At 25.5% G+C, this 13,199-nt stretch overlaps 1 protein-coding gene across 14 annotated transcripts in view; it reads right to left on the bottom strand.

Annotated features, from left to right (window-relative positions):
* The window catches only part of LOC114121075 (maternal protein pumilio), a 102,098-nt gene that overhangs the window by 63,687 nt on the left and 25,212 nt on the right, over positions 1-13,199 (bottom strand). For all 14 annotated transcript variants that reach the window (XM_050197858.1, XM_050197865.1, XM_050197863.1 and 11 more), the window contains one exon: positions 9,576-9,879. In XM_050197858.1, coding sequence (XP_050053815.1) covers positions 9,576-9,879 — 304 coding nt within the window. The remainder of the gene's footprint in view (positions 1-9,575; positions 9,880-13,199) is intronic.

Raw genomic sequence — 13,199 nt, 5'->3', positions numbered from 1 at the left:
AAACAGAGTTTTTGCCAAACTACCGGAGTCTGAACAAGACAACACCATTATTAATTAGTTCTATATCGTTCGTTTAGACCTTTTTCATATATATACAGAAAGATGGGCTTAAAACCCTAAAATTATTAAAGAATAACAATTTTTATAAAAAAATATGTTAAATAAATAAATAATATATCAATATTATTATTATTCTATTCTGATGGTGTTTTTACAATATGTACCTATGTATAAAACATAAAAAAGTATTTAATTCAGTATTATTCATTTTTGTCATCATTTGATTATTAATATTACTTATATAAATACAATAATATGATGAGACTAACAATATACGATTTTAAGTTTCCAAAAGTCATTCACTGTAAATTTATTGAACCCTTGTGCCAATATATATACATAAATAAAGATTATAAATCACAAGGCAGTCATTTATATTGACACACTTGAAAGCGATTCGCCAAGGACATAAATAGACACCTGAGCGGAAACCGTCATGCAGAACCACCCTCGTGGGGCATGACTAATGATTAATGTATGGTGAGAACGAATTATTAAACGGAACGTGATCCGCAGGAAATTATTTGAAAAAAAAAAGACAAATTGAGTTCATAAAATGTAATCTAAGTAGAAAGAAATGAGAGGTTTTATTATCTTATGAAAAGTGAAATGGTCCAAATCATAAATGGTGACAACTCGTTGGGAAATAGCCAAACCGCAAAATTGTATATAATCGTGGTTTATTAAATAGAAATTGTATACTTGCATGACCTACGTAATAACTAAGTATACAATTTGTTATTAACTATTTGAATATAATAAAATTATTGACTTTAAATAGGTATCTACTATTATAAAAAAAAAGATCAAAAACATTACAACACACATATACCTAATATGAATTATTCGAATTATTTAGTTTTCCAAACAATGCTATAGGTAAAAAGTTTAAATTATATTATAAAGTCTATCTATGTACAAATTTTTATTTTATAGTTGGTTTGGAAAAAACAAAAAATATAAATCACAAATAAAAGTTTTATTTAATAAAACAATAAGAAAAATAAAATATCTACTATTCAAACGTACAAAACCGACATTTCTTATAGTAGATAATAGATTTTAAAATACTTAAGCAACTGACAGCCAAAATATTTTACAGAAATACTACATAGTATAATTATGAGAATTCTATTATTGATTGTATCTCTCAAAATACGGATAAAATATATTTTCAATTTTATAAACACATTTACTTTTTCAGGGACCTAAAAATGAAATCATAACCCATAAGAGAAAAAATTATTTTGAACCAAATTTGAATATAATATATATATTAAACGTATCTAACATAATAATTGAAAAATAAAATTAGTAATATAAAAAAAGTAGAAAATCTCTAAACTACTTAAAAAATGTCGAAATTGTATCATTACAATTATTTAATATCAAACATTTTAATAAAGAAATTGATTAATAGCAATATAGGTACTTATATAACATTGGTAAGCAATAAAGCAAATACGGGGATTAAAGTTACTTTTCTAACAGCTGCTTTAAATGTCTAAAAGACGCTAATAAAATAATTATTTTTCAACATAATGGATTAGCAATACAAACAACACACGAGATTGGTTTCTTCAGTCACTACGATAAAAAAAAACTCGTTTATTAAATTTGCTTAATATTTATTAATCGAGTTCAATATTTACTAGTAACAGACATATTTTATATTGCACAAATTAATTATCATAAAATATCGAATGAAACAAAATTTACGAACTTTTTTATTCAAATTATACTAAACAAATACCAGTTACGTAATAACGTTTTTTTTTTTTTTAAGAGACAAATTATTGTATTAATAATATTAAATTAAATTACCTACTGGTATAGAATTAATTAAACAATTCCATTGGTTATAATACACCTAATTATCTGTAGGATTGAATTTGGTACTCAAAAAGCCTATTCTATTCAATTAAGGTTAGCATAGTAACAAATTTGAAATACTAAAGCCTCAGTTTTATACTTAGCCAACATAATAACACAAATATATGAAAAATAACTTCAAGTTAATGGAAATTAGATACGACTATTTCATCGGCAAAGTATACTTTAATAGTAGAACTTACTATTAGATTGACATGCCTACCTTAACTGGTAACGATTCATGATTTGGGAATTGTATTAATTACTTTTTCATCCTCAAATGATAATATAAATATAATTTATGGGACAGCTCAAATAAATCTAGGTTTCATCAACAATAAGAACTGTTATGAAACTAACGATAGAATAAACTTACAATACCCCCTAGGATTCTATTGTGCGATAGTATGACTTACTTTAGTATACAGGTCAGTTAATAAAGAATACATGAAAAATTGACAAATAAAAATGAAAAAAGTTACTTCTTAAGTTTATTGGTATCAAATTAGATATGGCAAAACTTACTCTTAGGTTAAATATCTAAACGATTTACTTTTTCAACTCGATTTAATATATGTAACATATACAACTTTAAAATAGTTACAATAATTGCCAAAGTTTGGAACAATATTATTTTAAAAATACCTTCAAATAATACTAGTGATATCTCAGTTTTTCCAACATTTATTGCATGTATATTATAATATACTACATAATTTAAATATACCAATAAAACCCTATACATCTAATATTTTAATTTTTTTTTTTGTGAATATATTATTTACATAAATTAAGAAGAATTTCTATTGGATAACGTACTAAATACTATAATTGAACTGTCGTACATTTTAACTATAACTATAGATTTAGGGTGTTAAGACTAATAAAAAAATATACTAGCACTTTCACAGTTACACGTTTACCCACCCACCTACCCACACACACACGCACGCACAACTCCAAACTATATCCACCCTCGATTTTATTGGTATTTAGGTCGACACTGATTGATCGATGTCAGCCGACGGCGTCCGATCCCGAAGATTTGTTGATTTTTTTCCACCTCTCGCACACGGTTTTTGTTCGCTCTTCTTCACTACCACACACACACACACGTAAACACAACACTAACTCTACTTCCACGCACTTTTTCTCCGTCGACGTTTTATTATTAGTAGCGCTTTTTTAAACGATGCAGAAAGGTGTGTACGAGGGAAAAATCTGGCCGGACGACAACAGACCAGTCAAGGTGTGCGGCGCCGTTGGCACCCTGTCTATGCTTGCCAACAATACCGGTGCGCCCAGCAGCGGTTATCCTATCTCTATTAATAACCCCATCGCGTGCATGCCGGCGAATTCCACATATTAACATCCGCCACACCACCGAGAGAGAGAGAGAGAGAGAGAGAGAGCGCGCGTAGAGGAATCACTCTACACGCCGACGACCCAATACTTTGCTAGCGCGCGCGGTAAACACCTGATGATGACACGGCCAACTCCACCGGAAAGTACTCAGAAGATAATACAGACGTGTACACAGCGGCGTTATTATAATGGCTATATTTATGTCAAAACCCCCGACGCTTAACCGTCTTCGTCCTCCTCGTCCATCATCTTGTCCTCATACTCATCCACCAACACGTCTAGAAGAGAATACAACGCGCGGTCTAGGAAACGAGCGCGCGCGTACACGTGTCAACGCTCTCGCCGACTCCGCTGTTGTGTAACAATAGCTAGTTTATGATACTGAGGATGGGAGCATGACGACTGCCTTCGTGTCGTTAGTGCAGAACAAATGTGTTAACGTATGTACGCGCACGCAGTAACGGGGAATCCGTCTTTTAATTGGCACCGAAAAATACGTTCGCGTGTCCGTTCGTCAACCAACCAACCAGCAACCCAACTACCCACGTTAAGCACTGTACCACCACAAGCTATCTATACGTAACACCATTACCATCACTATTTTTTGCATAGGACTAATTCATTAAACACCTACGACACCGTCATCGACCAAGGCAAATATGCAAAGAGGATCCGTGAAGTCTGGACCCTCGCCCCCCTCCGAAATGTTTAAACTCTAAAATTAAAAAGCATTGCACACATATCAAACATGTCAAATAATAAAAATAAATATTATTTTCATAATTATATCGACACCTCCCACACAAAAAAACCTGGCTACGTACCTGTCATCAACAGAGATTAATACACGGCGGCCGCGGCGGAATAGTAGATTGCGAAACACAGGCACGGTACGGGGTTTAGTGGACGAGTGGATAAGGTGGAAGAAGAAAAGAGAACCGCCTCCAAACACTTGGAAAATTCAATTGCGTAATATACCTAGTTATCGAAAACCACAAAATGTAGTAATTCCCCGTACGTAAAAACAACCGGTGAGTTGCGTATTACCACTATCCCTTTGTTAGACCCATGATTTATTTAAGATATCTCATAAACCACTATACAATTTAATTTCACACCGATTAAAACTGGAAAACTTTAAGCGGGCATTGGCACGTCTGTTAAATAGTACGTAGTTTGATTTGTCGTTGTTTATTTACTCCGGGAACAGTTTCGTGAAAAATAATAACGAATAACCACTGCATTATTTTTAATTAAAATTTGAGGTGTACACAACCATTAAACAAACATGATTTGCTGAAATTTTTCAATATAAATTGGTTTATAGAGTCTAGACAAAATAATGAAATTAATGTACTTATTCAAATAGGTAGCAAGGTTTATATAAACGATGGTAATGACCAATACTTTAGGAAATTATATTAAATATTTAAATATGCCGTGATATTAAATAAATGTTAACCTTAATGTAAGACTAGATAAGAAATAAATACAAACAAAACAATTTTAGCAGTGAATTTTGAAAATATGAAAACACAAATGAACACAAAAGATCAATATCTAATCATTTCTAACCAAAATCTCCTTTAACACGAGTATTCTACTATATACAATTATTTTGTATGGTGTATGAAAAGAAACTGCTAGTACTATTTAAATATACATTATTTACAACAAAAAATATTATGTCTTTGAAATACGAGTATAATATATAACTCGCATAAATGCATAATATTAATTCAACAGATATCTGGCACAAATTATTTAAATTTTAAACATAACTCATTGTTCTACTTTCTCGTTATTTCTTGTTGTTATTTAAGTAAATTATGACAATAATGCACCAATATAATAATTAATAACATACGTATTCTTCGAATATATAGGATTTAAAATAAATGTAGGTAATAATTTTAAAACTGATTTGTAAGAAAAAAACAAAAATTATCATAGATTGAAAAAATAATTAATATTCTATTAAAAATTATCTATATTAATAAAAGGCAAATGGGTGTGTTATAACTAGTTATAAGCAATCCCACAACTATATCAATAAAAAATTAAATTAAATTTCTGGTTTAAAAAAATTATAAGAATAATATACCCTGTACTTTTTCAAAATAAACTGGTGTATTTCAAACTATAAAATCAGTACAATGTATGAGTATACGTACTTAGTATATATAAAGAGTTCATTAGTGATTTCTTATGTTTAGAAAGAAAAAAAGTATCAACTCTTTGACCTGTAATTTCATCCATCCCGGGAGAACTGAGATCAATATCCATCACTTTTTGCTTGAACTATCTTCATTCCTTTACTAGAGGCAATTTAGGGCAACCCCAACCCGTGTGAACGACTAACACTTGCGCAAAGGCTAATGTCGTTATAAAACACTTACAAATGGATAGTAAATTAAACTTTATCTCAAAAAATAATTAATTGATGTTATCAACATAAATACAAAATTTTACTGATAACAATCTCACATTTTAAATAAAATTATAGACAAAAAATTAAACCATAACGATTTTTAATAAAGTATATTTTCGAGATAAAATTTAAAAAAAATACTTATTCATTTTAATTTTTTTGTCAAAATTGTATACAACTAGTTAGTTTAGTAAACTAACTAAAAATCAGTTAATACCAAACTTAAAATAATAACTATATACATTTACAACTATATACATTATACACACGGTGAGTATAAAACAAAGTGAATTTTCACTTTATTTAAGCACTGAATGTGCATATGAACTGTCAATCCGTCTCAATTTCATACATAGAAATATTAACAAGCTAACTTAAATACATTTTTACCTTGTAGGAATTATAATAGATCAAGCACTACTAATTGCTTTTATTGATGGATTATTATTTCTACAAATAACCTAACTTTATCCTGTAAAGTAATTTTTATTGGTGAGAAAAAATTATTTATTAAATGTTGTCAAAAAATGTAGAAACTCATCATGTGAATACATCATAACGTCGATTGAACGCCAACTTAATAATATTTGGTTCATGAGAATATAAAGGTAAAAAATCTTACTATTTTTATCGGAAAGAATTACCCAACACTTTTCCTGTATTTCCCCCTGGCAAAATTCACACAACGACAAAATATTTACTACTATCCTGGCAACAGTGAGTGTAATGGCTGACATATTTATGTGCACATTGAAAATGCTTATTGGCGAAAAATTTAATGCTTGGCACGCGTATATTGAAAAAAGATAATTTGTAAACATAAAAATATTCAACAAACCAAACAGAAAAGGATTTACTTAACAATAATAATAATAATAACAATCAATATCAAAATAAAGCATAATAGGTAAAAATATATGATACAAATGTAATGAATAACTATTCCACACGAAAAATGGAATTTATTTGCAACGCAGCCATTTTTAAAGTTGAAAGTAGTGGGTACAATTAAAAACAAAATTGTTTTTGAGTATTGATTATAAAATGAGAGAAATTAAGATAAAATCATTTCAAAAAAGGATTCTGTAGGTAATTCATAGAAACAGAACCTATCAAATTAAATATACCTATAGTTATTGATATATGTGCAATTCCTTATTTCCATAAATTAATATTTTATACAACAATCATTAATAATTCGTGATAATAATATAATTAATAATTATGTTATTATTTATTGTTAAAAATATCAAATCAGAATGCACCTCCTATCACAATTTTAATAATTATTACCACATTTATAATTATATTATATTTATAACAAACAAAATTTGTTAGACCTATTCCGAATCAAAATAATTATAATAAAAATAGAAAATAATAAGAACAGCAAAAAATTAAACTTTTCCTGTTATTACATTAATGGATTATAGCTTATTTTCTAAATAATAAATTGATAAACATCGCGAATAAATTTAATATAATATACATAAGTTATGAAAAACAATTTAAACAAATAATAATAGAAATATACATATATAATATGTATATATCCAATAATTGAATTATCTTAATAAAAATGATAAAATATAATCATCAGTAGGAATATTTTATGCTACAACTGACAAATAATAATAATATTAAATCATTATATATTAATCATTAGTTAAATTAGGAATTGGATTTTTTATTTTTTACATCTAGGCAAGCTAATTTTTATTTTGACAAAACAATGTTTTTTTTTGGAGGGGGGGGGGGGGGGTGGAAATACAAATTTTATGAGATCAAAATAAAAGAAGAATCACTTAATTATTTTATTTCACCATTTTATTGTTTTTTTATTATTGGCCCTGTACTGTTTTTTCACAATAATAACTGGGAAACAATTAATTGAGTTAAAATTCTTAAATTCTGTTAAAATAATCTTGATGTACCTAAATCGAACCGCTAACCATTCGAAACATCTGACCAACATGTTAAAATAATAAAAAGATTAACTATCTATTTGTCCAATTTAATAAAAAAAAAAAAGTGAAATTAACATTATGTAATATTTTACCTTAACATATTAAATTACTTAATAATGATATAGTATTTTAACCGACCCCGTGTAATTGTATAGCAAAATATAACTTAGCACTAGGCAATTTTAACATGGAATTTTAAGATCAATATGATATAGATAATACAATTTACATTGTATAATGAAATAAACAATTATCTATTATAGGTATTAAAAAAATACGATTTATCGTCTATCTCATTAAATTAACCAGTAAGTAAATGTTTAATGTTAAAACTTCGCAAATAAATTCAAAATAAATTTCATATAAGTTTAACAAATATATTTTTTTTAATACAAAATAAAAGTATTTAAAAAGTAATAAAAGTAATAAATTTATAATATACTTTATGTTTATGAAAGTAAAGGGTAGGTATAAAAGCTTTTTTTAACGCAAAAAATATTTAATTAGGTTCCTACGTAAATGATAAGTATTTTTAAGTATTTTGAAAATTATTCAAAGCTATCACAGAATGTACACTTTAAATTACTTTTAATTTTACCTTATTTCTAAGCCAAATAAATTAAAATTAAATCGGAAACGTGAAGAAAAAAATGTAAATTAAAGTTAATAGGTACTAAATAAAGTTGGTGACGCTTTAAATCCTCTTTTTAGGAACCTAATAACGATATGACTCAAGTACTATATGATTAGCTTTGATTAGCTTCTTTTTATTAGTGAAATAACTACAAATATTAATTACATTAATAAGTAGCGCACTAAAGTAGCCGTAACCTATGGTAATTATTACGTGTAACATGTGAATGTGTAAAGTCGTAGAAAACATATTTTATCCAGTTTCCGCATTATTAGTACCTTTTTTTATACCATTAGACGCAAACCCCTATCGTACGTAAATAACACTATTAAACTATATACATCCGTAACAAATAATTGCATAAACAAAACTCCTTAATAAAAATATTCTGAGAAATCCTTTTATCATAATACAGTCGTTATATCAAAGTGTTAACTTTTTTCAATTTTTTTTTTTCAAAATTGGAATTCCGAGAAAATGATTAATGTACATTTGATAGTTCTATCACTTCCAGTCCCGCGAAATGTATTTTGAAGATTAAGCTCTGAATAGCATGTCAATATAAATCACATTTCATTCACAGGTTGTTCTTTGAATGAATAAACACGGATCTAAACACTTCTATAATATCTATTCTTTAAAATTTATTTATTTGCATAAGTAATACAAGGGACAACCAAGTTAAACTTAGACAAAAATATACGCGTTATGACGTGTAGTATATTATAATTAATTAATTTACCTTATAATACATATATAAATAAAGAATTCAATTTAAAATATGCATAATCAACATTCTCTTTACAAATCTTATTTGTAAAAATTAGCTTACCATAACTTAATATTACCTTATATTACCTATAAAATAAATTTTCATGAAAAAAATCAATTGTTAGTTAAATGCACATAAAATATTGTAATTGATTATTTAGTAGTCATATTTTAAATAATTAAAAGTTCATAAAATACACTTTTGAAAAACAACATATTTTATCTTACTGCAAATAGATTTTTTTTTAATTATAACATTAATAAGATCTTATGACATTTCCTAGATATTATTAATTTTATGTTTTACCATAGGTAAATTTACTCTAATATTAAAATTAATAACATAATATGGTTTCAGCTGATAGCACATATCAGCATATATCTTGTATATTAGTATGACAGTAATAATACATATGTAGATAAGGTATCTTCTCAAGAATGTGAAAATGTAATACAAATCTAATAAAAAACATACCTGTATATCAAATGGAGTCATAACATTTCCCTGGGAGTCAATGGCGCCTTGTTGTTGTTGAGCATTGTTGGCATGGTATGAATTGAGATCCAATTGCTGTGGATCGCCTTGTACTTGGAATTGTTGGTGTAAAGGCATAGTCATTCCATGGTGATGATGATTCATTAGTTGTCCTTGGTGTAGTGCACCATGCAAACTATCAATCACCACTACATTATTGGAATTTGCATTAGCTACTTGGTTACTTGAAACTGCATTCATTGCATTTTTGTTAATTTCCTCTTCACAGGGTGATGCTTGACGACTAAAATATCATAAAAATTAATTTAATTTTTATTTTATAGTTGGTAAGAATATATTTTTTTGAAATTTATTGTACATTAATATTTTAAGTATTTTAACTCAAAAATGTATACTTAATAGATTTATGGAAATATATAGAAATAAATCATTAAATAGATTATAGTTTATGTAATCATAACTAATATCAGTCAAAATAATAAATACCTCAATTTTTATGTAGCATAAATTAATAAAATTATAGATATGGTTTATGATTGCATATACCAAGTAATCAATTATTGATGTAAGACACTTATTATAAAAAATATAAACTTAAAAAAAATAATTAAATGTAAGTCAGTACAAAATAATATTTAAAAAATACATATATATACTATGTGCTAATTTTATCCTTAACATTTTTTTGAGGATTTCTTTATTGAATGACAAAATAAATTTTATATTTCTAATTCTAAAGCAAAATATAAGAAATATTTCAATACATAAAAACTAAATTATGGTAGTTAATTAATTAAATATTCAGAGTAGATAAACGAAACAATGAACTAACATTTAGTAGAATACACTTATACCACTAAAATTTAAATTCTTATGAATTAAATTTACTACTTATAAATTACTTGTCCAAAATTTAATTTTTATACATCAAAAAATTCCCCAGAAAACATTTTACTTTGAAAGAAGGAATTAAAAGATGTAACGATCATTAACAAAAAGAAAGTAAAATTAAAAAAATGATACAATAAAATACAATCTAGTATAGGTAACCATACCAAGACAAATTCATGAAACAGAAATCAATAGCATGATACAAATAATAAATATTCTTTTTTATGAATAAAACAAATAATATAGTAAAAAAACAATATTGAAAATTTTAATAATAACCAAAATAATAAGATTATAAAAAAGTAAATTAATTATTATATAAATACATATAAATATATATCATAATACACTTAAGGAATGTCAGCCCACATTTGTTTTCTATCTCTCAATATTGTAAAATATAACAAATTTACAAAAGAACCAACCTAAATTTTTTTAACTCAAGTATTAGATTATATTGACCCTTATTATCAAATTTTAAATTAATGAACAATCAATATTCTAATATTGGATTATTAGGGTACTACAATTTTTATGAGTATATCAATTGTCGCGGTTTTAAAATGCTCATATCTTGCTTCCAAATTAAGTATTAAAGTTTGAAGTTCAAATTTTAATTTTTTAATAATTATAAAAAAAATCTCACAAAAAACAATGTTCTTAACATAAAGTTTGATGATAGTGCCAATCAATTTACTTAAAGTTAGAGTGAGTTCTGTTATATATACTATATGTAGGTATGAGAAAACAAAATGTACTGATATAACACCTAACCTATATTTTTATTATTTTTTTACAGATAGAATGAGTGAACAATATTAATGGTAATAATATGAGGCCTAGATTTAAAATCAAATCGAATTTGAAAATATCAAAATAAATATAATAAAAATAGTTAATTGAAGGATATATGTAAAAAAAAGAACTTATACTAAAATATAATCTTAATTCTTATTTTAAAAGTAAATGCAAGTAGATTTTCATTGAAACATTAATTAATAAATCTAAACCATTCATTATTCATTAATGATGATAAATTTAAAATATTGAATGTATGAAAAAAAAATTATAAACAAAATAAAATTAAAAAAATAAGTAGGTATTAATTAATATAATTTACAATTATTATAAACTAACTCGCATAAAAATACCAAAAATAATAAGAAAATTAAAATTTATCAATAACTAAATATACTTACAAATAATATACAATTTATTTACTACTTATATAATAAGATTTATCTATCATTATGCTCAGTCATTTTATAGCATAGCACTATATGTTGCTATTACTATACATAAATATATTTGTTATAAGATACTAAGACACAATAACTTAATTTAAAGATATTTATTATACAACTGACAAACTAAAACTTAATTAGATATTTGCTATAAAATATAATTTTTAATATACACAATACTTAGTTGTATCCTAACATGTATTCAGTCAAAAAGTCTAGATTCATTTTTGTTTTACAGTTGTACAAAATATTTCAACACATTTTTTGATTAAAATAAAAAAATTTCAAAATTTCAAATTTTTCAATTCACAAAATTAAAATATATAAAATATTGAATTAATTGTCTATTATAATATTATTTTTGATTATTATTTCTTATATCAATAATTTATAAATATTATTTTACAATATGAAGATATAAAATATACATGATATTTGGAAAAGTAAATGTTTATGAAATTTTCCAGGAATATTTTTATTAAATAGAAGAAATAAGGTTATATACTATATTATATCCATAAATAAATAAATAAATAATTATTTATATCCATAAAATATGTTCTTTTTATTTTCATTTATAATAACCACATCTATAGAGACAAACTAAAAAAATGAAAGCATTTTACAGTATACTGGGAGAGAAAACTACACTTCCTAACACTCATCACTCATTAAATGCTATTGATAAGAAAAATGCATATGTATGTGTTTATATATTATATCTACATCTAATTGATAATTGTGGAAATAATATAGGTTATTGATTATAGCTTAAATGTATAATTGTATGGTAGATTTAAATTATAGACATACTAAAGCAATATAAATCAGATTGATATAGACTAATATATAATGGATTTCCTTTTTTTTATTAAATATATATATTTCTAGGTTAATTTTCATTGTATTATTTAATAATTTAATTTTGTGAACTGAATAATTTTATGTTTCCAGAATTTCCGTAGCAGTAAAAAAAAAAAAAGAAAGTCTAGACTTTTTGTCTTATAGCAATACATTCCTATACTTCAAATATTTTATAAGGTCTTCTTCAGCAATTGAAATAGCAACATAATTCATTTTTAAACAAAGCCAGTACATTAACCATGACAATTTGATAAGATTTTGTAACATAAATACATAATTTACTTTAACATTAAAAAAAAAAAAAAAAAAAATAACAAAATAAAAGAATATTTTAAAGCATTTTAATAGAATGTGGTAACAAAAAATATAACTTAAGTCTAATTATATTTAATGAAAATATTACACGAATATTAGCCACAATCAAAAGTTCTAGAATAGACATTAAGTGATATAAATTTTTTAAATTTTTATAGTATTAAAGCCTAGACCAATCAATCTAAGAATTTTTCACAATGGGAGTATTTTTTTTTGGTAAAATAGTGATGAGGAATATAGATATCTTTTCATTATTTGACAAGAATATATACATTAGCGTATGGATAAG

Source organism: Aphis gossypii, chromosome 1 (assembly GCF_020184175.1).
Source record: "Aphis gossypii isolate Hap1 chromosome 1, ASM2018417v2, whole genome shotgun sequence".
NCBI classification, from domain to species: Eukaryota; Metazoa; Arthropoda; class Insecta; order Hemiptera; family Aphididae; genus Aphis; species Aphis gossypii.
The sequence above is the reverse complement of the archived record's forward strand: the minus strand, read 5'-3'. Positions and strand labels throughout refer to the sequence as shown.